Raw genomic sequence first — 25311 nt, 5'->3', positions numbered from 1 at the left:
TCAAGAGGAAGGGATGGTGATCTCGCATATGGCTGTTGCTGGCGTGGGAATCTGGTTAGCCTGTATGTCTGGATCTACACTCCACATATTCCACAATGAAACAATCATCTCCAGGACATTAACATTGTCATATTCCTCTATACAATATGTCATCAGGACAGCAATGTGTTTCTGTGACTGTTTTACTGTGCCATGGATCATGTTATTTGGAACAAATCTGGGCATTTCAGTAGCACTACCAGTTCCTTGTTAGCAGAGAATTCCAAGATGAACTGGAAGGGACTGGTATCAATTTATGAACATAATGTCTAAGTTAAATTCCTTATAATGGCTACAACTATAAGCAACAAAAACAAATCTAGAAACAGTCTGCCCTCTCATTCAGGATCTAAAGATGATGACCAAAAACTGTCCTGCACAATGAAAGATCAAGTTCCTCTAAGTAATACTCATGGCAATGCAATTGGGCTAGGAGTTTCCACAGGGGTCCATTACGCAAAGAAGGAACTTGTCTACATCATTTGGGTCTCTAGCATTGTCTCATGGAACAAATTCCCAGAACACAGGTGTCACAGGGTGAGCTGGCCCTTTAAGGGGATTGGGGATTCAGCCTCATCTGTGGCAGGTGTAGCTTGCCTCCCCAGCTGGAGGGAATGAGAGAGCACAGGGGTCATGTAACTAGGAATCAGGTCTGCTGGGAGATAGGACAGTGGTCATTCAGGGAGAACGGAGCTGGAAGTGAGTGTACCATTAAAGAGCAAGCAGCGAGCCAGGGAAGAGGCCAGTCTAAATATACAGGAAGAGGTCTGGGAAAGGAAAGGAAAGACAGCTACAGGGCTCAGCTGCTTGAAGTCTCAGGGCCGGAAACCCATAGCAAAGGATTGGCATGGATTCCCCTCATGCAGCTGCCTTGTGAGGTGGTACAGCCATCCCTGCCAACAATGGCACCTCCTGCACCCCAACCCACCCCCCAAGCTAGAGCCTGCAACCCGCAACCAAACTCCCTCCCAGAGCCCGCACCCTGAACCCCCTCCCGCACCCCAACCTCCTGGCTCAGCCTGGTTAAAGTGAGTGAGGGTGGGGGAGAGTGAGTGACAGAGAGAGGGGGGATGGAGTGAGCAGGGGGTGGGGCCTCGGAGAAGGGGTGGGACAGGGGTGGGGCAAGAGTCTTTGGGTTTGCGCGATTAGACAGTTGGCAACCCTACCGAGCAGCGGGCATATGGAAGCCCTGGTTGTGCTGGAAGAGCTCGCTGGGCACCAGCAGCATAGATGCAGCACCACCCAAATGTCAGGTGGACTGCATCTGTGCAGACGTGGCTTGTGCGTGCGTGGAGGCCCATTGACTGTTCTGGGGCCTGGAACTGCTGTCAGCGGGCCTGCCTGAGGACAGTATCATTTGAGCTTTTAAAAGATCAAAACATCTAAGAAAATATCTAAGAAAATCAAATGCAAAGATAATCAAAACTCATTGAGTTCTTGGTCTTCAAATAGTCAGTAAAGTAAGGGATTTCTGGGTAGAGGTCATCCCCTAGTTTGCAGCTGAAGGACTTGGGTTCAGATCCTCAAAAGGTATTTGTGCGTCTAACTCCCATTGAAATTAATAGGAGTTAGGCTTCTAAATACCACTGAGGATCTGAGCCCAGGGGTGTCTTTCCGCTTACACTACACTTTAGGAGATCTTCCAGAATAATAATAATAAATAATAATAATGAATAATAATATAAAAAGGCAAGTATAAGCAAGGCATTGATCCTGGAGAAAGTGCAGAGACCTTGGCTGAACACCAGGGCAGAAGTGTAAATAAAAAACCCTAAGCATTGCTGCTTTTCTGTCCTCAAAAGAGGATAAACTGTAACTCAGCCTTAGAGCCTGTCAAATGTTACTCCAGCATGTCAACATTTGGCAAGGCCGTCATCTTTCCAACTGCAACAAAATATGTAAAGAAAGAACTTTTGATAGTTTTTAAGGCAATTCTTATACCTGAGAAAGTCTGGTGCTTTGGAAATCATATTTTCAAAGTCTGCAAATGCTAGTTTCCCATCACCATCCATATCAGCTTCTTCTATCACCTTCTCACAAACTAGAGTGATTTCTTCTGCTGTTAGCTCTTCTCGTGTCAGCTTGTTGAGGGTTTTTTCAAGGTCAGATTTACAAATGAAGTTATCTGTGTTAAAATCTAAACAAGAATAGGAAGAAAGAAAAGAAGATTGTCAATACCTCTCTCCAGATTAATTTACTCTAACAAAATGTGTACAAAAGAAAACAGTTTAAACAAATGTTTACGTCTGTCTTCAACCCAGCATATGATTGCTCTCTTTAAATATATCAGAGGGATAAATACCAGGGAGGGAGAGGAATTATTTCAGCTCAGTACTAATGTGGACACGAGAACAAATGGATATAAACTGGCCGTCGGGAAGTTTAGGCTTGAAATTAGACGAAGGTTTCTAACCATCAGAGGGGTGAAGTTCTGGAACAGCCTTCTGAGGGAAACAGTGGGGGCGAAAGACCTCTCTGGCTTTAAGATTAAGCTTGATAAGTTTATGGAGGGGATGGTTTGATGGGATAACGTGATTTTAGTCAATAGGTCAATAACGTGCCATCGCTGGTAATTAGTAACAATGGTCAATGATGGGATATTAAAAGTTACTACAGAGAACTTTTTCCAGAGGGTCTGGCTGGAGAATCTTGCCCGCATGCTCGGGGTTCAGCTGATCGCCATATTTGGGGTTGGGAAGGAATTTTCCTCCAGGGTAGATTGGCAGAGGCCCTGGAGGTTTTTCGCCTTCCTCCGCAGCATGGGGCAGAGGTCGCTTGCTGGAGGATTCTCTGCGACTTGAAGTCTTTAAATCATGATTTGGGGACTTCAACAGCTGAGTCAAGGGAGAGAATTATTCCAGGAGTGGGTGGGTCAGCTTTCGTGGCCTGCATCATGCGGGAGGTCAGACTAGATGATCATAATGGTCCCTTCTGACCTTAAAGTCTATGAGTCTATGAACTTGGGGCCAATTTCTCTCACAACAGGTAACTCCCATTTATTTCAACAGGACTTGATTCTGTACGGTACAAGCAAGCACTAGGCCAGCATCCATAAGATGCTGTACTTGACCAAATATGGAGCATTTCCATCTAACTCAAATCCAAAGCTCTTGGTCAACATCTGGATTCTCCCAAAGACATCTGACCCAGTTTCTGTGGCAAGTGACAGCCTGTATATCTGTTTAGTAGAGCTTATATTCTCTGTGGGTCAACCATTATCAGGCAACGTAATCACATCCATACTTGTAGACTGATCCTGCAATATGTGAACTTCCAGAGGAGATCATGGCATGGAGCAATTTACAGAATCAAGGCCTTATCAAGAACACAGCAGTCTGCTTCCCCATCCATATAACAAATACTTGGGAGGATCAATTAAAGTTTAGAAAGTGCTTTGAAAACAAAGCACTCTATCTGCAGAGTACTATTTTTAGTGTTACCATTCAGTCCGGGTTTCTGCTAACATTGATGTTTTGAGACACCAACCACAGAAGTGATGGGGGAAATAGTAAATTATTGTACTGCTCCATCTAACATACAAACAGCTAATAAGTTGCCAATAAATCTCCATGTAGCACTTCCATGGTCACATGAATTCAGAACCTAATTGTCCACTGAGTAGCAATATTCCAAGCCTGATGGAACTGTCAGATTTGCAGCCTTGTATGCCTCAAGATTTAGTAGGTTATCTGGCAAGAAAATGTACACATAGCAGGTTTGGTTCCTGCTTGCTTTTCTATGATGGGCTATAGCCAAGTGGTTGCCTCTCTCTGCTCTAAGGAAACCCTACACAGGCAAAGGTGGCGAATTATATGGGCCCATGGTGCCTGTGCTCCATCAATATTTAGGAACGTGGGCCCGGCTTCACCAATGTTTAGGCTTACCGCGCTTTGGGGGGCCCTGCGCTTCAGCAGGACGCAGGGTCCAGGGCGGCCTGGGGAGTTAGCGGGGGGCCTATCGCTGACAGCAGTGAGCGACCCGGCCCCAGCCCACCCTGCTCTGCCCGCCCTGCTGGCTCCCGGCATCACTCGGGGGAGGGGGCGGAAGCCGGAAAGAGGCGGGGAGACCTTCTTAGTAAGTGAGATTCCAGGAGGGGAGACCTTGCTTTGAACTTGGAAAGGTGTGATCCATTTCAAAGACAGGGCAAGCTGAGGCAGTAATTTTGTACTGACAGGGAGGATTGGAGATATGCTGTCTTGTCCACCTTTGCATCTACCTTTTTTCACTTGTGCTCAATCCTTTTCGGCTGGACCCCAGGATCTAGCCACTAATCTCTAACTAATAAAGAACTTTCAACCTTTTGATTATTATAGAAATTAGCAGTTTGTTGCCTGAGCTCTGTTATTACTGCTTTGCAAACATCCTGGAAAGCACATGAAGCGGATTTCTCCCAGGAAATTGTTGTGCAAAGATGCAACAACAAGAATATTTTCTACAAAATGTTGCCTAAGTGCTAATATAAAAAGATTTGATTCACGTTTTCAGAACCATTAGTGCTTCATTTAGCATTCTTCCATGTGTCTAAAATTAGAAACACAAAATGAGAATTGCGTATGAGCATCATAATGATCAGCTGTGGACTTGTACAGATAATCATCAGATGTGCAAAGATAATCTAAACAGGCCAGAAGAAAAAAGCAAGAGAAAAATTCAGATACTATCTTTGTGTGAACATCATGCTCTCCGATGGTCTTCTGGTTTCTAGAATTTAATTGATATTGGAAGTCTGAAACAATCTTATTTACCATCTTTGCTGTTGTCACAATGACATACCACAAGATCTTTTGACATTTCAGTGGACTAAATAATACAGTATATCTAGAGGGGAAGATCCCTGAATTACACTAAGGTCATCTCTAATACCAAAACATCTCTTCCTAGGGTTTGATCCTACATGTGCTTAACTTCAAGAATATAAGTAGTTCCGGGGATTTTAAAGTTAAGTGCATGTTTGCTGATTGGCTCAGCAAATGATGATGATGATGCTCAGCACCTTGCAAAACTAAGCCATTTTGCTTTTTGGCTAAGCACAGAGCTAACAGTGAACATCTCTCCTAGGTAGACAGTTAATCTGAATTAATGGAGCCATTTATCTACGGCATCCCCACACATTACCATAGATCTTAAAGGCATAGATTGCTTTGAGCTCTCTGGGAGCCATTTCACTGAGCACAGAGAACATGTCCACGAAGTCATTGAAGCTGAGGTTCCCGTCTCCATCCTCTGAGAAAGCCTCCACAATCCTCTCCTTGAAGGGGTTCTCCTGCATAAAACACATAGGCTTATTTTTAGAACCTGGGACTTCACAAAAGCAGCAAGCACAGCAGTCACACAGTGCAGCCTCCAGACTCCCCCCTGCAAACTGCAGCCTGGGAGGTAAAATAGGCTGGTGTGGAGAACAGGATGGGGGCAGGTCAGGTAAACAGCCACACAGATACACTGATCTGGATGCCAAATCCTGCTTACCTTACTCATGAAAGTTGTCCCAGTGAAATCAATGGAGCTACTTGTGTGAATCAGGCAAGGAAAATTTGGCCCTGGATGAATTAACTAAAATAATAGGGAATTGTAAAGATTGCATGCAACTTGTTTAGTTTTTAAAATCTAGATACAATAAAAGTTGTGTTATCCAGCACTTTATCAACCAGAAAGCTCTATTAACCAGCATTTCTAATATCTCCCAATACAAATCTTCAATCTAGTAACCGGGATTAGTATACTGCCCAGGAGGTTATGCAATTGCACATTCTGCTCTCTACTTTTATGCAAAAGAGGCAGAAGACAAGTAAGCAAGCTGATATCGGGGATTTATTAAAAAAAGCCGCTTCCCGGGTGTGTCATAGGCGTAGGTGCTGGAACTGCAGCATCCCCTGGCTTGAAGTGGTTTCCATTATATACAGGGGTTAACATTTGATTCAATGGCTCTCAGCACTCCCACTATAAAAATTGTTCAAGCACTCCTGGTCATATGGTCATTACAGATTCAGCCCAGTCTCCTACACCTTCTACATCTACTATGATAATTGATGTTGATAATGATGACCCTGAGGCACTGGAAGATCCTGAAGTGCCTTCTGAATCATCAAAGAAAGATTAAATTATGTTCAGTATAGTTTTAGTGTTAAGTGCATTTTTAGTGATCTGGGTGTACGCCATGTGCTGCCCATAGTAATATGTACTGTCATAAGATAACCCCATAGAAAACTTTACCTGTATACACAGCTAAGTGCTTCAAGAAACCAACCACTCTGCAGTGCAGTATTACTACTGGATTGGTGAGTACCTGTATACTATTTTATACTTTATTCATTTTATTGTATTCTAGTTCTTTGAAAATTGGTATTCCATTAGTAAGTATAACTCTTAGTAAACCGGAATTTTTAACTAGCTCGCACCCCCCATCTCCCCAACACGCTGGATAACAAAGCTTTTACTGTATAACAAAAACCTGACACTGTAGCAGATACTAAAACACTTCTATAATATCACTCCCATGCCTACCACCATGTGTCAGCTGGTCATTGTTGACTTAAGAGTCAATGTCACTCCCAGAAGTATGGCTTTTTATAGGGGGTAATTTCAAAACTGACTCTGACTTTGAAATCGTGCTGCTCAGTGTGTGGGTCACAGTCAAATGAATGACCTTATCTTTCAGTAAGATAAGGTAATTCTACACTACACTACCACTTATGTCTTAGGTCTACACTACCACTTAGGTCTACACTACCACTTATGTCAGCAAAACTTATGTCACTCATGGGTGTGGAAAAAAAAACAACCCAGCCCCCTGAGCGACATAGTTTCACTGGCATAAGTGGTAATGTGCACAGCTCTATGTCAGTGGGAGAGCATCTCCTGCCAGCAAAGCTACTGCCACTCGTTGTGGTAGTTTTATTATATTGTCGGGAGAGCTCTCTCCCGTTGGCATAGAGTGGCTACATGAGCAATATTACAATGGCGCAGCTGTATCAGTACAGCTGTGCCGCTGTAAGCTCACTAATGTAGGTATGGCCTTGGTATCTCTGTGGTCAAAGAACTTTGAAGTTTGCCAACTCAGGCATTTTAGTGTATATATATTGCTGAGTATATATTTCCAAACAAATCACATGAATATATTTATGTATCTTTAAGTGGAAAATGAAAGTGACCAAGATGGGCTGTATCATTAAAAAAATATATCGTATTGCCTCTAAGTTCCAGGCAGCAAATGAATTTAACAGAAAGTCTACAAGGAAAAATATGAATCCATGCCACCCTTTTTATTCAAAAAAGAAACAGAATCAAAGAAGTGTAGGGCTGGAAGGAACCTCAAAAAGTCATTGAGTCCAGCCCCGGCACTGAGGCAGGACCAAGTAACCCTAGACCATCTGTGACAGGTGTTTGTACAACCTGTTCTTAAAAACCTCTAATGACGGAGATTCCTCAACCTCCCTACAAAGCTGTTTCCAGAGTTTAACTACCCTTATACTTAGAAAGCTTTTTCTAATATCTAGTGTAAATCTCCCTTGCTGCAGATTAAGTCCATTACTTCTTGTCTTACCTTTAGTCAACATGGAGAACAATTGATCACAGTTCTCCTTTAATATATGTGAAGAATGTTATCAGTAGGGCCCTACCAAACTCAAGGCCATGAAAAATGCATCACCAGCCATGAAATCTGGTCTTTTGTGTGCTTTTACCCTATATTATACAGATTTCACGGGAGAGACCAGCATTTCTCAAATTGGGAGTCCTAGCCCAAAAGGGAGTTGCAGGAGGGTCGCAAGGTTATTTTGGTGGAGGGGGAGTGCAGTATTGCCACCCTTACTTCTGCACTGCCTTCAGAGCTGGGTGGCTGGAGAGTGGCGGCTGGTGGCTGGAGAGCGGTGGCTAGTGGCCAGGCACCCAGCTCCGAAGGCGGCGCCCCACCAGCAGCAGCGCAGAAGTAAGGGTGGCAATACCATACCATGCCAGCCTTACTTCTGCGCTGCTGCTGGCAGCGGCGCTGCCTTCAGAGCTGAGCAGCTGGAGAGCAGCAGCTGCTGGCCGGGAGCCCTGCTCTGAAGGAAGGGTAGCAGTACCGCAACCCTCCTACAATAACCTTGTAACCCTCCCACAACTCCTTTTTGGGTCAGGACCCCTATAATTACAACACTGTGAAATTTCAGATTTAAATAGCTGAAATCATGACTTTTAAAATCCTATGACCATGAAATTGACCAAAATTGACTGTGAATTTGGTAGGACCCTAGTTATCAGGTCCCCCCTCAATCTTCTTTTCTTAAGACTAAACACATTTGGTTTTTTAACTTTTCCTCATAGCTCAGGTTTTCTAAACCTTTGATCATTTTTCGTTGCTCTCCTCTGGACTCTAATTTGTCCACATCTTTTCTAAAGCATTGTGCCCAGAATTGGACACAATACTCAAATTGAGTGCCAAATGCCAAGTGGAATTGGACAATTACCCCCCATGTCTTACATACAACACTCCTGTTAATACACCCCAGAATGATATTAGCCTGTTTTGCAACTGCATCATATTGAACTAACACTATACGTTTTACAAGAAAATAAACAGTACATTTTGGAAATCAAATATATATATATATAAAAAGGGACACTCCAGATTGGTAAACTTGAATTACAGCCTACTTCTTTGTTATGAACTTGCACAGATTTTTGTAGAATCCATGTGGTCCAAAAAGGACTGTGGTATTGTACAGTCATGGCTGGGCCAAATATACTACTGGCACCATACTTCCATAGTACCCTATTTCTTTAGGAACAATTAATTATATGGTGTATCTGGTTTTCATACCCTTTTTTCCTAAGCCAAACAGAAAATACAATGCCAGCAGCAGCCCTACCTTCCTAAATCACTCTACACCCCCAGCTCAGTGCTTCTATACAATGGAGCGAAACCAAATATGGGGAAAAAGACAGAACGACATGGAGTCATGACAAATGGCAAATAAAAATTAGTAACACATTAGGGAAGAGATCTTGTGTGTCATTTAAAAAAACTCAGAGACGTTATTTGAATGGTAACCATCGTTCTGTTGACGTTGCTCTCCTGCCAATACCGAATCACTATGCATTCCTACGGCAATGAGTTTAAGTAATCCCAGTGGCCTTCAAAGGAAAACTGCAGGCACACTATTGTGGCATTCTGCTGTAAATGATGGATTCCCACTTTATATGAAGTTGACTGCATCTGAAGAAGTGGGTTTTTTACCCACGAAAGCTTATGCCCAAATAATCTGTTAGCCCTGGTCTACACTACAAGGTTAGGTCGATTTTATAAGCAATGCGGCTACACATCCAACCCCATTCCATCGACCTAAGGGCTCTTAAAATCGACTGCTGTATTCCTCTCCGACGAGGGGAGTAGCACTAAAATCGACCTTGCTAGGTTGAATTTGGGGTAGTGCAAATGCAATTCAACGGTATTGGCCTCCGGGAGCTATCTCAGAGTGCTCCAATGTGATCGCTCTGGACAGCACTTTCAACTCCAATGCACTAGCCAGGTACACAGGAAAAACCCCGGGAAATTTTGAATTTCATTTCCTGTTTAGTCAGCATGGCGAGCTCAGCAGCACAGGTGACCATGCAGTCCCCCCAGAATCGCAAACGAGCTCCAGCATGGACTGAATGGGAGACACTGGATCTGATTGTTGTATGAGGAGAAGAATCTGTGCTGGCCGAACTCTGATCAAAAAGAAGAAATGCTAACATATATGGCAAAATCGCACAGGGCATGGTGGAGAGAGGCTACAACAGGGACACACAGCAGTGCCACGTGAAAGTTAAGGAGCTCAGGCAAGCCTACCAAAAGACAAAGGAGACAAACAGTCACTCTGGGTCAGAGCCCCATACATGCCACTTATATGATCAACTGCATGGCATTCTAGGGGGGGACCCTACCACTACCCCACCACTGTCTGTGGACACCTGCAAAGGGGGAGTCTCACGCAACAGGGAGGAGGATTTTGTGGAGGAGGAGGAGGAGAATGCGCAGCAGGCAAGCAGAGAATCCGTTCTCCCTGGCAGCCAGGACCTTTTCATCACCCTGGAGCCAAATGCCCTCCCAAGGCGGGTTCCCAGACCCTGAACCCAGAGAAGGCACTTCTGGTGATTGCACATTTGTAACTACACTACGGGTTTAAAAGCAATTGTGTTTAATGTCTGATTTTCCTTGAAGACTTGGGATGCATTCGCGGCCAGTACAGCTACTGGAAAAGTCTGTTAACGTGTCTGGGGATGGAGCGGGAATCCTCCAGGGACATCTCCATGAAGCTCTCCTGGAGGTACTCTGAAAGCCTTTGCAGAAGGTTTCTGGGGAAGGCTGCCTTATTTCATCCTCCACGGTAGGACACTTTACCACGCCAAGTCAGTAGCAAGTAGCCTGGAATCATTGCAGCACAAAGCATGGCAGCGAATGGTCCTGGGTTTTGGTCGCATTCAAGCAACATTCGGTCTATATCTTTTTGTGTTAGCCTCAGGAGAGTGATATAATTCATGGTCACCTGGTTGAAATAGGGGAATTTTTGTAAGGGAACAGAAAAGGACCATGTTCATGCTGGGCTGTTTGCGCTTGGCTAAAAGGGATCATCCCAGAGAATAGCCACACGGTGGGGTGGGAGGAGGGGTGTGCTGCACATCCATCCAAAAACAGCAGCTCCTCCTTTTAAACAGCAAACCCAACCAGCATTGCTTGCTATGGGAAAGGAAGGCGCTGCAGTTTGAAACCATTCCCACATGATCTGAAGGCGGAAGAAGATAGCTCAGTGGTTTGAGCATTGGCCTACTAAATCCAGGGTTGTGAGTTCAATCCTTGAGGGGGCCATTTAGGGATCTGGGGTAAAATCAGTACTTGGTCCTGCCTAGTGAAGGCAGGGGGCTGGACTCGATGACCTTTCAAGGTCCCTTCCAGTTCTAGGAGATAGGATATCTCCATTAATAATAAAAAAACCCTGCTTACCATGGCTGCCTGGAAACCGAATTCTGTTGCCCAGCTGTGTGTAATGTGTCACCATACCGGCAGGTGCTCAATATAAAATGCAACCTTGTACCTAAAGCACATGTGCTGTCTGCTGTGATTGGCTTGATTCACTGTGAAAGAGTCTCCCTTTTGTTCTCAGAAATGTATCTTCTTAAATTCTACTCTCCCTTTTTATCCCCCCTGCAGGTGCAAATGTTTCTACGCTCCCCCATCATCTCTGTCCCAGAGGTTATCGCAGATTAGAAGGCAAAAAAAATGCACTCGCGATGACATGTTTTCCGAGCTCATGAAGTCCTCCCACACTGATAGGGCACAGCTGAATGCATGGAGGCATACAGTGACAGAGGCCAGGAAAGCATACAGTGAGCATGATGAGCAGAGGCAGGAGGTGATGCTGAAGCTAATGGGGGAGCAAACAGACATGCTCAGGCATCTAGTGGAGCTGCAGGAAAGGCAACAAGAGCACAGACTGCCACTGCATCCACTGTATAACCGCCTGCCCTCCTCCCCAAGTTCCATATCCTCCTCACCCAGATGCCCAAGAACGTGTTGGGGGGGAGGCTCCGGGCACCCAGCCACTCCACTCCAGAGGATGGCCCAAGCAACAGAAGGCTGTCATTCAGACAGTTTTGATTTGTAGTGTGGCTACAATAAGCAATGTGGCCTTGTCCTTCCCTCCTCCCCCACCCCACCTGGGCTACCTTGTCAGTTATCTCACTTTTTTTTTTAATTAAAAAGAATTTTTTAATTAAAGAAAGAATGCATGGTTTCAAAACAATAGTGACTTTATTTACTTTGCCAGCTGTGATCAAAGCGGGGAGGGTTGTTGGCTTACAGGGAATTAAAATCAACAGAAGGGGTGGGTTTGCATCAAGGAGAAACACACACAACTGTCACACTATAGCCTGGGCAGTCATGAAACTGGTTTTCAAAGCCTCTCTGATGCACAGCACGTCTAGCTGTGCTCTTCTAATCGCCCTGGTGTCTGGCTGCTCAAAATCGTCCGCCAGGCGATTTGCCTCAACCTCCCACCCCGCCATAAACGTCTCCCCCTTACTCTCACATATATTATCGAGCACAGATTAAGGTTTCATAATATTTAAAGGGAAAAGCATTTTCACATAAACTGTGGGATTGTGTTCCTTCCTAGTTTCTTGTGTTCCCTTCAGCATTCATTGTTTAAAAAAGAGCCATTGTAAAATTCAAAACCTGGGTTTAGCTTGTTAAAAAAACTTTTTATGTCCTGTCACAATATAAATTAAAGAGAGAGAGAGAGAAGCAGGAAAGAACCGTTAACGCTGAGAATTTTGCAATCTAATAGACTGCTTGAACATTGGTCTGGTGGGTTGAAATCATCAGAACCCTTTTGGATGGGCTTATTACATTGTCATTAATCTTTAGGCTCATTATTTTAACCCACCCTTTAACCCACCTTTACTATAACCATTACCCTTTCTATTGATTTTTGGACATGCTACAATGTATATTATGAAACGCAGTCCTGGAATACAATGCACCAAGGCAGCACCTGGCCACTACAGTATGTGTAATTACATGTAAGCTTTTCTGCCATTCTAGTTATGAATTGTGCCATGCAATTTGTTGTTTACACCTCTATCATTTTTCTCCAAAGCCTTTTATAAAACATTCATGTTCTGCTTTAATCCCATCCATTTTGTATTTATCTGTGGTTCGATCAGTGAATTCAGAACATTGTGTACTGTGAGCATGAGCTGATTGCACGTTGGAAATACTCAGGGCTGTGAACAGGTCAAGATAACCAAGCAGGAGTGGCTTGGTTGTTATTAAGAAATGCCTTAATATCAAAACAAATCTTGAGAGTATTCTCCCTTCCGTGTTTGCACATAAATCCCCTTTGACTTTAATGGAGGAGTTTCACTGCATCAACAAGAGAATAATATGCTATGTGGATTACTGAGGTCATGTTAGGATGTTTTAAACAGAAATGGACTTGGCCTGAACTGGTCAGAATGAGAAGTTCCCCAAATTTGGGGGTGTTTTGGTTTGGGCCCATCTCTACTTTTAATTTGAGATGTTCATATCATGGATGGATGCTTTAAACAGCTAAAACGTTCACTAGCAGATATGACCATCGTCTGCTGATAAAAAAAAGTTGTATAACCAAGGGCTGGGGAGATGATTATTTAAATATTTTTAAAACGTCTGGGTCCATCCTGTCTGTCTTTCTAGATATGTATAAGGGAGTTTTATAGTCTACAATGTGCAATATGACGGTAATCAATGTTAACATATGAAAAGCAATGCACATTGGGGGGAAAAAATTGAAATACATGTCATTGAGGCCAATAACTTAGCAAAATTCAAAAAAGGATTGGACATTTATATGGATAACAAATATCCAGAGTTAAAACACACACCTTTTCAATTAACAGTGTCAGCTCAGGGACCTGGACATCACTGTAGACAGCTCAATGAAGGTGTTAGCTCAATGTGCAGCTGTAGTCAAAATATCAAATAAGATGCTAGTATGCATAAAGAATGGGATGGAGAAAGATGGCATTATAAATGTTTTTGTGTTATGTAAATCAATAGTGCAGATTCATCTGGAATGCTTGAGACCCATATACTAATACCAAGAGGAGTCATACTTGTAGACAAGGGCACTATAACAAAGCCCTGGTCTACACTACGAGTTTAGGTCGAATTTAGCAGCCTTAGATTGATTTAAGCCTGCACCCATCCACACGACGAAGCCATTTTTGTCAACTTAAAGGGCGCTTAAAATTGATTTCTGTACTCCTCCCTGACAAGGGGATTAGTGCCGAAATCAACATTGCCGGGTCTAATTTGGGGTAGTGTGGACGCAATTTAAGATTTTCAGAGGAGCCTCTGGGAATTACATCCCCATCTCTCACTGAGATGAGCTGGACTCTTAACATCCTTAGATGTTGAGAGTCCCAGCCTCTATGGCCCGAGGTCTCATTGGCCATTTTTTGCTTTTATACTAAATCTCCTACGTTTCAGCTTTGACATTGCTATTCAAAGACTTGCCACTCTGTGACATTCCCAGGTGACTCCTTGACCAGAGAGCACATAGTTTAGGATTGGTTTATGTCACCACTTGGCCTTGAATATAGTATGGAAAAGAATAAACGTCTTGACCCCACTTGCATCTACAATAATTGATGTAGAAGCAGGAGAAAAGTATCTTTGTAGCCTTTAAAATATCTACTGACATTTCCCAAAATGTGGATTACTCATGTGGATATGGATTCTAGTAAAGCACTTGACTAGAAAGGGAAAGGTGGAATTGCTAGCGCTTGATGATTAATTCTTAAGTAATTGGACAAATGTCACCTCTGGTCATGGATTGCTATTGAGCAAACTGCAATTTTTTCAGCTGTATTCATTAATCAAAATGAATTTACCGCATATTTGCTGCAAATAATTCTTGTCTGTAGCTTGTTTTACCAGTTTTCTGGGAGATTTAAATGAATATTTACTGAATATTGTTTGTGGTTGGACCCAATTCTAGTAATTTCCTTTACATTCTAAGCTTCTCTAGGGATGGAACTTGGGACAAATTCTGCCCTAAGCTATACCTGTGCCTCCAAATTGATTTCAATGTGGGTAGGTGTATATGTGACGGGTTGGATCACAGAAACCCCTTGGGAACTGATGTGCTGAGACTACTTCTAACCCGTTTTCCCTTCCAGCTTGGGACTCCAGAAACTTGCCTTGTTTGAGCTAGACATGCTAGCATGCTGCAAACACAGGTCCAAGTCTGAACCATGTCCCCCAAAAGCTGCAGGCTTAACTGAAAACAGCTTAAGAAGTGTTCCTGTCTCCAACACCCAGATGCCCAGTTCCCAATGGGGTCCAAACCCCAAATAAATCCATTTTACCCTGTATGACATAGCTTGTATGACATAACTGGAATATGTTTTACCCAAGCATATTCCCATAAAGCATTATGGGGTGCAACGTCATAGTGTAACTAGCAGAACTCAGGCCCTTGTTATTTTATTTTTGCTTGTAAAGCACAATACACATGCATGATGCTAAATAAGGATAATAATATCCTAGTAGCCTGAGTGACATATGGAACGTGCATGCATACTTTTGCCAGACTAAAGTCTCTTTTGTTTCTACTTTCCTCTTTTATAGATCTGGATGATCAACTGTCTGTTTGATTATCAACCAAGCTACCTCCCCAACATAATGAAAAAGAAATGCCAAAATTTGAGATTGAGCTTGTCACACAGCTTTTAGATGCTAGCTAAGATCATGTTAGGTATCAGGTTAATATCTGATAAGTTCTTTAGCTAAGGCAGAGGAATAGATGCAATGATCTAATAAACTTTTTCTATTGCTAACTGCAATGACATATTTTAGCCAAATGTGCAACCATTTCACCATAGGGAGCAAACAAAAGACACTGGGGACTATTGTATCCATAGCTCAGCACAGTGTCTTTCCAGATCAAGAATTGCTCCAGTTCTCTGGCACCTAACACTCTGCTCAAAAATCCAGCTCATGACCAGCTAAAGGATTTTTCTTATTGTCTGTGCTGCTTTATCCAGTGGCAGTTCTTGGGTTTCTGTTTTACTATTTGCCACATTTCAGAAAGGAGCAAAATATTTAAACATGTGAATGATCCAATGGACAGAGCACACAAGCCACATCAACACAGGGAGAAGAGCTCAGACGAAGAATCAAAGGTGTAAAAATGGCCTTGAGCATCCCTGCACTGCAACCCTCCTGTCAGGGAATAGTGCAGGGGACCTTGGAGCCAACGCAGAGGGATGTGGAGGTCCAACCATCCTCAGTGGAATGGTTCAACGAGAATGCTGTAGGACCCCCATGTGGATGTTTCTGCAGGAGCAGGTTGATAGGGTTACCAGGGCCTAAGGCATTGTGGACAGCAGATGGAACAAAAAGACTCTCTCCAATATAAGCTAACTCTAGAAAGTGAAGTTACCAATGGCTTTTCAGTCACGAAGCTATAGTCAGGCATGGTTTATATAGGACAAGATGATCATGTTGGATGTGGCCATCTAGTCATAAAGGAAGACCTCTGCTCAGCATGTTTCAGCTGAATGTGAAAAACCCTCAAGGTCCAGCCTATTAGTAGTGCTGCCCATTTAGGACTAAAAAAAAGACCCCTGATATATTAGCATGTGTTTATGTAATGGAACTGTTAAAATTTAGAGAATCTAGAACCTAATTTAACAGCCGCTGTGGTGGGATAAATTGGCATAGCTCTATGACTTCAATAGAACAACACAGATTTACATCAGCTGAGCATCTGGCCTAATACGTGTATATATTTTCCTGTCCCAACACTGAATCCTTCTCAGGCAATAGAAGCTCTTCTCTCACTTTATCATTAAATAATGCATGATTCCTGGCAGATTAAGGTTTGCGACGGTCAGCAAACTTTCTCTCCTTGAGTTATGGAAGTTGCATTTAAATTCAGCCTGGCTCAACCATTAGTGGGTGTAGTAGTGATCCCTCTTCCTCTACATCTAATTCCCTCTGAATCTAATTTAGAAAAGTGCATTATTGATTCTATCTATTTATCAGATCCTGCGGCTGTGGTGCTGAGCTCAGTCTTGGCAGTAACTACAAATGATACAAAAAGAAAAAAAAATGTAGGAGAAAAGCCAGGTATACTGGAAATCTCTCAAATTTACTTAGAATTCAATAGATATTTTGTTTGTTTCTTTTTAGAGAGACTCAGATGTTAGATTTATCTTCAACTCTACGACGCTGAAAAGCTACTGATGGGAAAGACCACTACAGCAATCTCTTTGGCATTACATTTGGAAAAATTGCAAATGCAGAGCTAGATTATGCATCTTTTCTTTGCACATAAGTCAAAGGGACCACTGCTGTTAGACTGTAAGCTCTTTGGGCAGGGGCTATTTTTGTTCTATTTGTATGGCCCCTAGCACAATGGGGTCCTGGTCCACGACTGGGGCTCCTACGTGCTGCCACACTACAAATAAATACAAATAATTTTTAAGACAGCCCTGGCAAAAATAGGAAATCAAATCCCCTCCTTCCAACCAAATTCCTCACAGGAAGCAAATTCGTCAGCCACTGAAATACAGGTAATCTCTTTACAAATAGTCTGAGAGTCAGTTTCTCAACCAACAAAAATTTGCAAGCTGACAACAATCTTTTCAAGACATCTACAAACTCTTATGAAACTGAAAAATAAACTGTTGTGTAATAACCACAAATTTGACACTGAGTTTTGTCATACTGTTTTCACAAAAGCAAGTTCCAAGAGTTTCATCCAGCTCCTTTCTCCTATAAACTCCTTCTCAAAGCCAACCAAGAAGCCTTAAAGGTTTTGCATATTCTCACTGAGAAGACCAGATAGATTCTGCTGAATTTAAAGGTAGTTATGAGAACTCTGGCCCATAAAGAAAATATTTTTTCACTTCAAGGTCCCAGAAGCAAAGACAAGGTTTTCATCTCGAGGCCAAAAGACCAAAAACACCAAGACATTTGATCACGGCCTTGGATAGACCAAGAGACTACCTACACTTGACCAGAGCTCGGAGAGCCGAGAAGTGATATAACACTATTACATCCTATTCTTTTTCGAGGCAGCCTGCCTCAATCTTAGGAGGGGGAGTCTTATTCCTGCAACTCAAAATCTGATCACATTTTAAAAAGAAACTTCTGTTTTATGCCTCATTAGTAATTTAGGAACAAGTATGTTCTATTGGAACTATACCTAATCAATTGATATTCTCTCACGGTAGGTAGCTTCCTAGAGACTTCATCATTTGGGGCCCGTCACTGGATGCACCACTCACTGCTGAGCTGGTGACTCCTCCTGGTCACTCTGGGGATTAGTTCTCAAGGCCAACGGCCCCATCTCATATGACTGACATCACATGGGAGCAGCACTGAGGTTTCTCAGTTGTCCTAACAACTTACTTTTTGTAGGGTCACTAACCACTATCTGACAGTTACATTTTTTGTCGGTGCCATCCAGTTCTGGATTCATATCACTGAACTAAAGCCAAAGGGTTTCATATCCCATTACCAATACCCAGAGCTCTTCAGTTACCCCACTTCTTCCATTTGGTGCTTATGTAAAATGGAAAGTGTGCTGACTCTTCATATAAACTCCACAAGCCCTTAGATTCTGCCATGATGGGTGAGCTGCCAGTATGACAGATTAGAGAGATACATTTCATATCTACGTAAAATGTCCTTGCGGGGGATGGATGAGTCAAAGAAACTGTTTCTAATCAAACAGCCCTGAGTGATGACTGGATTTCTGACAGGGGCATAATTCAGTTTGCATGCAATGTTTCTGAAAAAGCAGCAGCAGGTGGAAGGCTAAACACAACTGGGGACATATTTCCATTCTGAATAAATATGTTAAATGTGAAGCACATGCTGCTTTACCCTCCTATTTACCACGTATGTGAGATGGTTAGTTTCTTCAGATCAACCATCTTTCACTTTGTGTCAACGTAGATTTGGCAACTGGCATTATCTGGTGTATAACATAGTGCCCCAAACAACAATACTTTTGCACTTGTGTATAGGACTATTCATCTAATAATCTGACAGCAATTCAAAGCAGTGAGTAAGTATTATTCCCATTTTACAGATAAGCATACTTATCTGATATAGACAGGTATAGAGGGGCCAAATCCTTGGTCCCACTCTAGTTGCCTTGCACCACCTGAGTGACACACAACAACTGGAAACTCGGTGCATCTGGCCCCCTCATTATTCCCCCGGCATCAGGAATTCCCTAGGAATAACAGAGCCACCAGAGACACTTTATGCCATCCACCCTTGCAGCCAGAGGAGGAAGGCTGTGTGGACAGGTTACTTTTGCACGCCATAGACCCCTGGCTGCTGGAATGTCCCCTTCAGGCCACAGGCAAAGGCGCATAAATTAAAGCAACCTGGGTGTTGCTCTAAGTTACACTAGGGGTTGGCTGTACGGCTGGGGAGCAGCAAAAGGAGACTTTAAACCACCTTTGTTTTCCCTCCCTCTCAGCTGCACGGCATGTATCTTGTCACAGCTGAGGATCTAGCCCAAAGATGTAATTGGTTCTGCTGGGTGCTGGACACTTCTGACAATCAGGCCACTGATTTAAGTGCTGAAATATGGATTTAGGAGCCTAACTTTAGGCATTGAAGTCAGACAATCTTAGTCAATATGTCTAAAGTTATCCACTAAAAAACTGAGGTATCTAAAATTAAAGGCCATATTTTAAGAATGTGGCTATTAATCTCTGTGCCTCAGTATACCTACCTGTGAAATAGGAATAACACTTACCCACCGTTAACACATGCTTTGAGCTCTATGAAAAATATTTTATAGATTTAACAACAGGATATTTTATGTAAAAGGACATAGGTGACTGATTAAAAGGGTTCTGAAATAAATATTTACTGCTCCAAAATAGTCTATTCATATTATGAGCTATTAAAATGTTCTTTACTGTGACAAATGATAAAATTAACAATTCAACATTATGTTTTAAAACATATCATTTCACAGAATGTTTCAGAAGAATAATGGTTCTTGGAATATTGCATATATTATAGGTTTGTAAATAAGTAATAAACCTCGAATTGCCCTCATTTTGTCTTTTGTTCCTACTGTCATGCTATATATCATGGTGAACATGGGAGGGAATCTTTTTGGATTCATGGATTATCCACATGTTGTCTCACATTGTTAAAATATCACTAATTTTCTTAAGAGATGAGTTGTGAGGTGACAGGGAATGTTTGGTTGAATACATAGCATTATCATGGCAACGAAGGGTAGAGGCTTCCCGTATAGCTGGTATGCTTAATTAGTAAAAACCATTCTGGGGCTGGATTCTGATCTGGGTGGAATTGAGTTGCCTAGCTTCATGAGCTAGGGGCTGAACAGCTGGACTTCAGGGTAGAAAGTCTATTTGTCCTAATTTTAGAGTAATGAGTTAAATCACACATCGTGACTTTGATACAATATAAGGTAGATAACCACTAATGTCGAAAAAGTGACGTGTGATAAAATTTGAATATCAATATGTTATAATGCTGGTAACAGTGGTATTTATGATACTGATGGCATTCAAAAGGTTGATTCACATGAGGACTTTTTTCTGAACTTTTTGGTAAAGTGTTTCTTTGTTACATTTTTGGTAACAACTTTTGAAAGCCTTCTGCATCTTCTTGTACCCTCTCTATGCCTCCTAAAGGGTTAGCACATAATGAGAATTTATAAATACTACAAGACCCATGTTTTGATCTTGCTAAAGAAATCAAAGTATCCCAGCACAAAAGAACCCTCAGTTAACCTCCAATTTTCTTCCTGAATCCTACTACTGAACTACATGTTTTAGGCCTCCGGCAAATCATAATTATGCCAGAAGTTCTCAAAAAAGTCTTAAAAGATCTTTTTATAAAATAAATCCTTACAGGTTGAAAGTCCTTCATTTCTCTATTTACATTAAACAAATTATGTATTTCTAGGTATCGTCAAGATATCTACTACCATGTCTGGTGCTTCAATAAATACATTTTTCTGAGTCAAATGGGCTTCTGGGAACATGTATGATGTTGCCCCTGCCCTGAGCATGCACCAGACATGGTAGTCAGGGGACTAACAGTGCTGAACTTCGGTTTGAGTTTGGCTTTAAATGCGTTTCAGTGCATGCTGACTTCAGAACTGTACATTTATTTTTTCACAAAAATAATGCATTTGCTTTTGCTTCCATTCAGGTGCTGATTGCTGTGCTACATTATGGAGATTTTCTAAACCATTGAAATGAAGACCACCAGTTACATTTTTGCACTATTCCCTTAAATATTTGGGTGACACTTCAAATGATGGCAGCAGTGTGTGGACTGTGGTTTTTGCATGATAGTACATAGAAACTCTATTAACCTATTTTATATTACATAAAAAACAAATAAACATATTATGTCATAACTGGTACAATTCAATACTTTGCTTCAAAAGGTTAAATGGTGTCTAACAATCTACACTTGTCCTATTAAACTATGGTACATTTAGTTGCTGTACTAGATAAAGGATAGATGTGCGGACTCATATTTCTTACTCCAAATTTTTGCATGATGTGAACCACATTTTGATTGTCTTATGGACACCCTCTCCTCCCACTAAGACCATGTGATATTCCTGTAGCAACACAAGCTCTTGCTTATATGGAAAACTAATATGGGGAGTAGTTAGTGTGTTCTCAGCTTCTTTTTTAGGCAATTTAGCATCAGGAAACAAGGAAGAGGAACCAGCACCTGTGATAAGCCAGCTCTCTGAAGACCACCAGCAAGTTCTCCACAGATCACAGTGGAAGACTTACTGGCTTAGTGGTCTGAGCACAGATCTAGGAGCCAAGAACTCCTGGGGGGCCCTATCAGTTGTTTGCATACTGCTTCCATCAATTTCAACAGGAGTTGCATACATGCAGCTGATGTCATGATGAGACACCTCTCCACCCTTTCAAGTACTGGTCCTGGCTCCCTTGGTGATGGGGAAGTCTGTACTTCCTGTAGTTACATAAATCATTTCCAATGTCTGACATTGGTCCTGCCTGGAATAGGAAGGGGAGGAACTCAGCTTCTCACATTAGTTATCACTCAACCATGGTACCAAACTCACTCCCTTGAGGCAAATTTAACATGATGCCATTTTTAAGCAGTTAGAAGCAATACCTTTAGTTCAGGCATGTTAATTATAAGCTGTATAGGTAGTTTAACATCTGGATCCTTGGTGTAGTCCATGGGCACAATGTTCGGTGCCATTTCATGGTATCTGCCGTGCAACCTGCAAACAAGCAAAAAAGCAACCCTTTAAGTAACTAATTCCATTCCATTCAGTAAACAGGCTCACATTGTTTTGCTGCTCTAGGCCCCATTTACTTTTATTAAAACACGAGTCTTGCTGCTTGAGTCATAGCATTTAAGGCCAGAAGGGATCAACTAGTCTGACCTCCTGTATATCACAGAGTACACCAACACCACCCAGCACACTAAATCCAACAATAGAAATGAGACCAACGGAAATGAGACCCACAGGAGACTAAACTATCATGTGCCATAGGCAGAGAATGGGAGGGACCAAAGTGAACCAGTGCTCGAGGCCCCTACAATGGCAGGGAATTGATTAAATGAGATATACCCAGATAATCCTGTCAAGTGACCTACTCCCACACACTGCAGTGAAAGGCAAAAAAAACCCAAGGTCATGACCAATGTGACCTGGGGGAAAATTCCTTCCTAACCCCACATATGGCGATCAGTTAGACCAGGGGTAGGCAACCTATGGCACGCGTGCCGAAGGCGGCACGCGAGCTGATTTTCAGTGGCACTCACACTGCCTGGGTCCTGGCCACCGATCCGGGGGCCTCTGCATTTTAATTTAATTTTAAATGAAGCTTCTTAAACATTTTAAAAACCTTATTTACTTTACATACAACAATAGTTTAGTTATAAATTAAAGACTTATAGAAAGAGACCTTCTAAAAACGTTAACATGTATGACTGGCACGCGAAACCTTAAATTAGAGTGAATAAATGAAGACTCGGCACACCACTTCTGAAAGGTTGCCGACCCCTGAGTTAGACCTTGAGCATGTGAGCAAGAACTAGCCAACCAAGCACCTGATAGAGAGAAAGCTTGATGCCACCGCAGAGCCCTAGCCCACCCTGCCCATCTCCAGCCACTGCCATCCCAGATGCGTCAGAGGAAGGAGATAAAAAAACCTCCCAGAATACACTGAGGGGGGGAGGGTGAATCCTTTCCTAATTCCTGCCAGTGGCTGGCTCAAGCCGTGAAGCATGAGCTTTAGAAACATAGGATACAAACCAAAAGTGAGCCCCATGGCTGTTGAGCCCTGCCAGCACCATCACAAGCAACCTGTCATACAGTTGGACTCAAATTTGTCCAGCTCTCTCTCAAAACTAACTAAGTTGTTTGACCCACAACTCCTGTGAGAAGGCTGTTCCAGAACCTCACTCCTATGATGGTTAGAAATATTCTTCTAATTTCCAGCCTGAATATGTTCATGGCCTCTGACACTTCCAACTGATGAGCCCTCAGAAATTGTAGCAGAAATTCTTATTATTAGACCCTAAATGGATGACCTTGCACTTTGTACTACTGAATTTCCACCCATTGCTGTCAGTCCAGTCTTCAAGTTCATCCAAATCTTCCTGTATAATACTCCAATCCACCTCTGTATGGACGATGCCTCCCAACTTTGCATCAGCAGCAAATTTCATTAGCACACTCCTACTTCTTCAGCCAAGGTCATTAATAAAAATACTGAATAAGATTGTTCCCAAGACTGATCCTTAAGGAATTCTACTTGTAATCTCTCTCCCATACAATAATTTACCTTTCAGCACAACCTGTTGTTTTCTTCTCTTTAGCCAATTCCTTATCCACCTTACAGTGTTTGTACTGACCGCACCTTCCCTAATTGAATTATATTAATTAAATTGAATTAAAACTGTGTCGAATGCTTTACTGAAGTCCAAATATATTAGATCTACTGACCTTCCCTTATCAAAAAAATCATTTATTTTCTCAAAGAGGGAAATCAGATTAGTCTGGCTTTATCTAACTTTGGTAAACCTGTGTTGCAATACATCCCCTTTATCGTTTAGATCTATGAATTTAATTATTTTTGCTTTCATAATTTTCTCTAAACCTTTGCATACTACTGAGAAAAAAAGAGAGCTTGATCCAGCACCTGACATGCAAACAGCAAGTAATGTCCATTAGACCCCTATCAGGGTGCAAAGCAGGAGTGGCATTCATAGGTGTCAGTATACAATAAGCTAGGTATGGAACTGGTGAGTCCGTGGGTGGGTCAGACCCAGTCTATATAATATGTCCACACAGCAAATGTGGCCCATGGCCATTCATTAGATGTATTTGCTGTGCAGCTACGCAAGAATAGGATCAGCTAGGGTATGTCTATGCCATTGATATGCAGTGATGCAAAACAGGGTCATCTGGAATATGTCTAGATTGCTTCTGGGAGCGAGACTCCCAGCCCAGCTCCACAGACTTATGATAGCAGGGCTCACGCTAGCACACTAAAAATAGCTGTGTAGATGTTGTAGCTAGGGGCTGGAGCTTGGGCTGTCAAGCCTGAGGCAGGGGTGTTCCAGCCTGAGCTGCAACACCAAAGCAATGTCTACACAGCTATTGTTAGCATCCTAGTGCGAGACCCCCTAACACTAGTCTGTGGATCCAGGCTGGGAGGCTTGCCCCGGGTGTAGCATAGACATACCCCTCGAGGGCCAATGACCTGGGCAAAAAGGTGTTTAAAAGACAAAGGATACATGACTGTGCTCGTGGTCACACCAGTGGACAATAGCATCCTTGGTTGGGCCATGGATACATAAACCAAGCCCCCTTTTCTACCTGCACACCCTTCACCGAGGAGATTTTGACCCATTAGTGTAGCAATGAATTATACCAGTCTGCAAAGGATACTTCTATCTCATGCACTCCACATGACTATTTTGCCCACCACTGCCACAGCTGATCAATCAAACTAGTGTGTTGAAATGCGATAGACTGCTACTAGGTTTTTCCCCATAGAGAAGCAAACCAGGAGCTTCCTAAACCCAATTTCACTCTATAAACACAGCCTATGATGCCAATAATAACAAAATGAAATAAAATAATAAATAAATAAAAATAATACTAAAATAATAAAATAAAATAATAATGATACATAATCATGTCGTTTAGGGAGGGAACTGGGAGCGGGGGAGGCAGAGGCTTTTTGTATTCACTAAATCCTTAGGTACTGATGTAAGTTTAGATCTTTCATTAAAGCATTACAGCAAATTCCGAACACTGATATGGAGATGCCGTGGCAGTGCTATGGCTCAGTTCTTCACTCAGAGCTGTTCACACATGAGTTGGGCAAAACTGCACAAATATTGGTTCTAAATGAAGTCGCTTCCAATATGCTTGCACCCCAACTGTGTCCTTTCATGGCAAATATTCCAGTGAATGAGTTTATGAGTGGCAGCATTTGCAGAAACAGCCAGTTTTAAAGAAAACATTGAAGAACATTAGCAGGAAACAAACTTTTGAATTTGCAAACATGAGTCTTTGCTTCAGTAAACTGATTCTAACAGAACCATCCCATGTGAACAGTGGCCCAGATCCACAAAGGTATTTAAGCTCTTAACTTCCACTGATTTCAAGGAGCCTAAATACCTTGTGCCCAATCAAATCTAACTGAGCTCAGATTCTGGGCATTATATACTCACAATGAACT

At 42.4% G+C, this 25311-nt stretch overlaps 1 protein-coding gene across 1 annotated transcript; it reads right to left on the bottom strand.

The window, feature by feature from the left end:
- CIB2 (calcium and integrin binding family member 2) lies at window positions 1-24411 on the bottom strand. The gene is made up of 6 exons (XM_065412701.1): window positions 24307-24411; window positions 23404-23483; window positions 21719-21830; window positions 5155-5302; window positions 1981-2176; window positions 1-217 (listed from the first exon to the last, which is right to left on the bottom strand). The coding sequence occupies exons 1-6, from the start codon at window positions 24409-24411 to the stop codon at window positions 1-3; spliced, it is 858 nt and encodes a 285-aa protein (XP_065268773.1).
- Window positions 24412-25311: the final 900 nt, after the last annotated feature.

The sequence above is a fragment of the Emys orbicularis genome, chromosome 10, assembly GCF_028017835.1.
Source record: "Emys orbicularis isolate rEmyOrb1 chromosome 10, rEmyOrb1.hap1, whole genome shotgun sequence".
Classification (NCBI taxonomy): domain Eukaryota; kingdom Metazoa; phylum Chordata; order Testudines; family Emydidae; genus Emys; species Emys orbicularis.
The sequence above is the reverse complement of the archived record's forward strand: the minus strand, read 5'-3'. Positions and strand labels throughout refer to the sequence as shown.

What these genes read in the sequence shown, in the direction of transcription:
- CIB2 (XM_065412701.1), bottom strand. Translation starts at nt 24,411, where the DNA reads ATGGCCCAACCAAGGATGCTATTGTCCACTGGTGTGACCACGAGCACA. An exon ending in ACAACAGGTTGTGCTGAAAG is followed by an intron (nt 21,831 to 23,403) that starts GTAAATTATTGT and finishes GCTTGTTTGCAG; the next exon opens with GTTGCACGGCAGATACCATG. An exon ending in TTAACATGCCTGAACTAAAG is followed by an intron (nt 5,303 to 21,718) that starts GTATTGCTTCTA and finishes TGTTTTATGCAG; the next exon opens with GAGAACCCCTTCAAGGAGAG.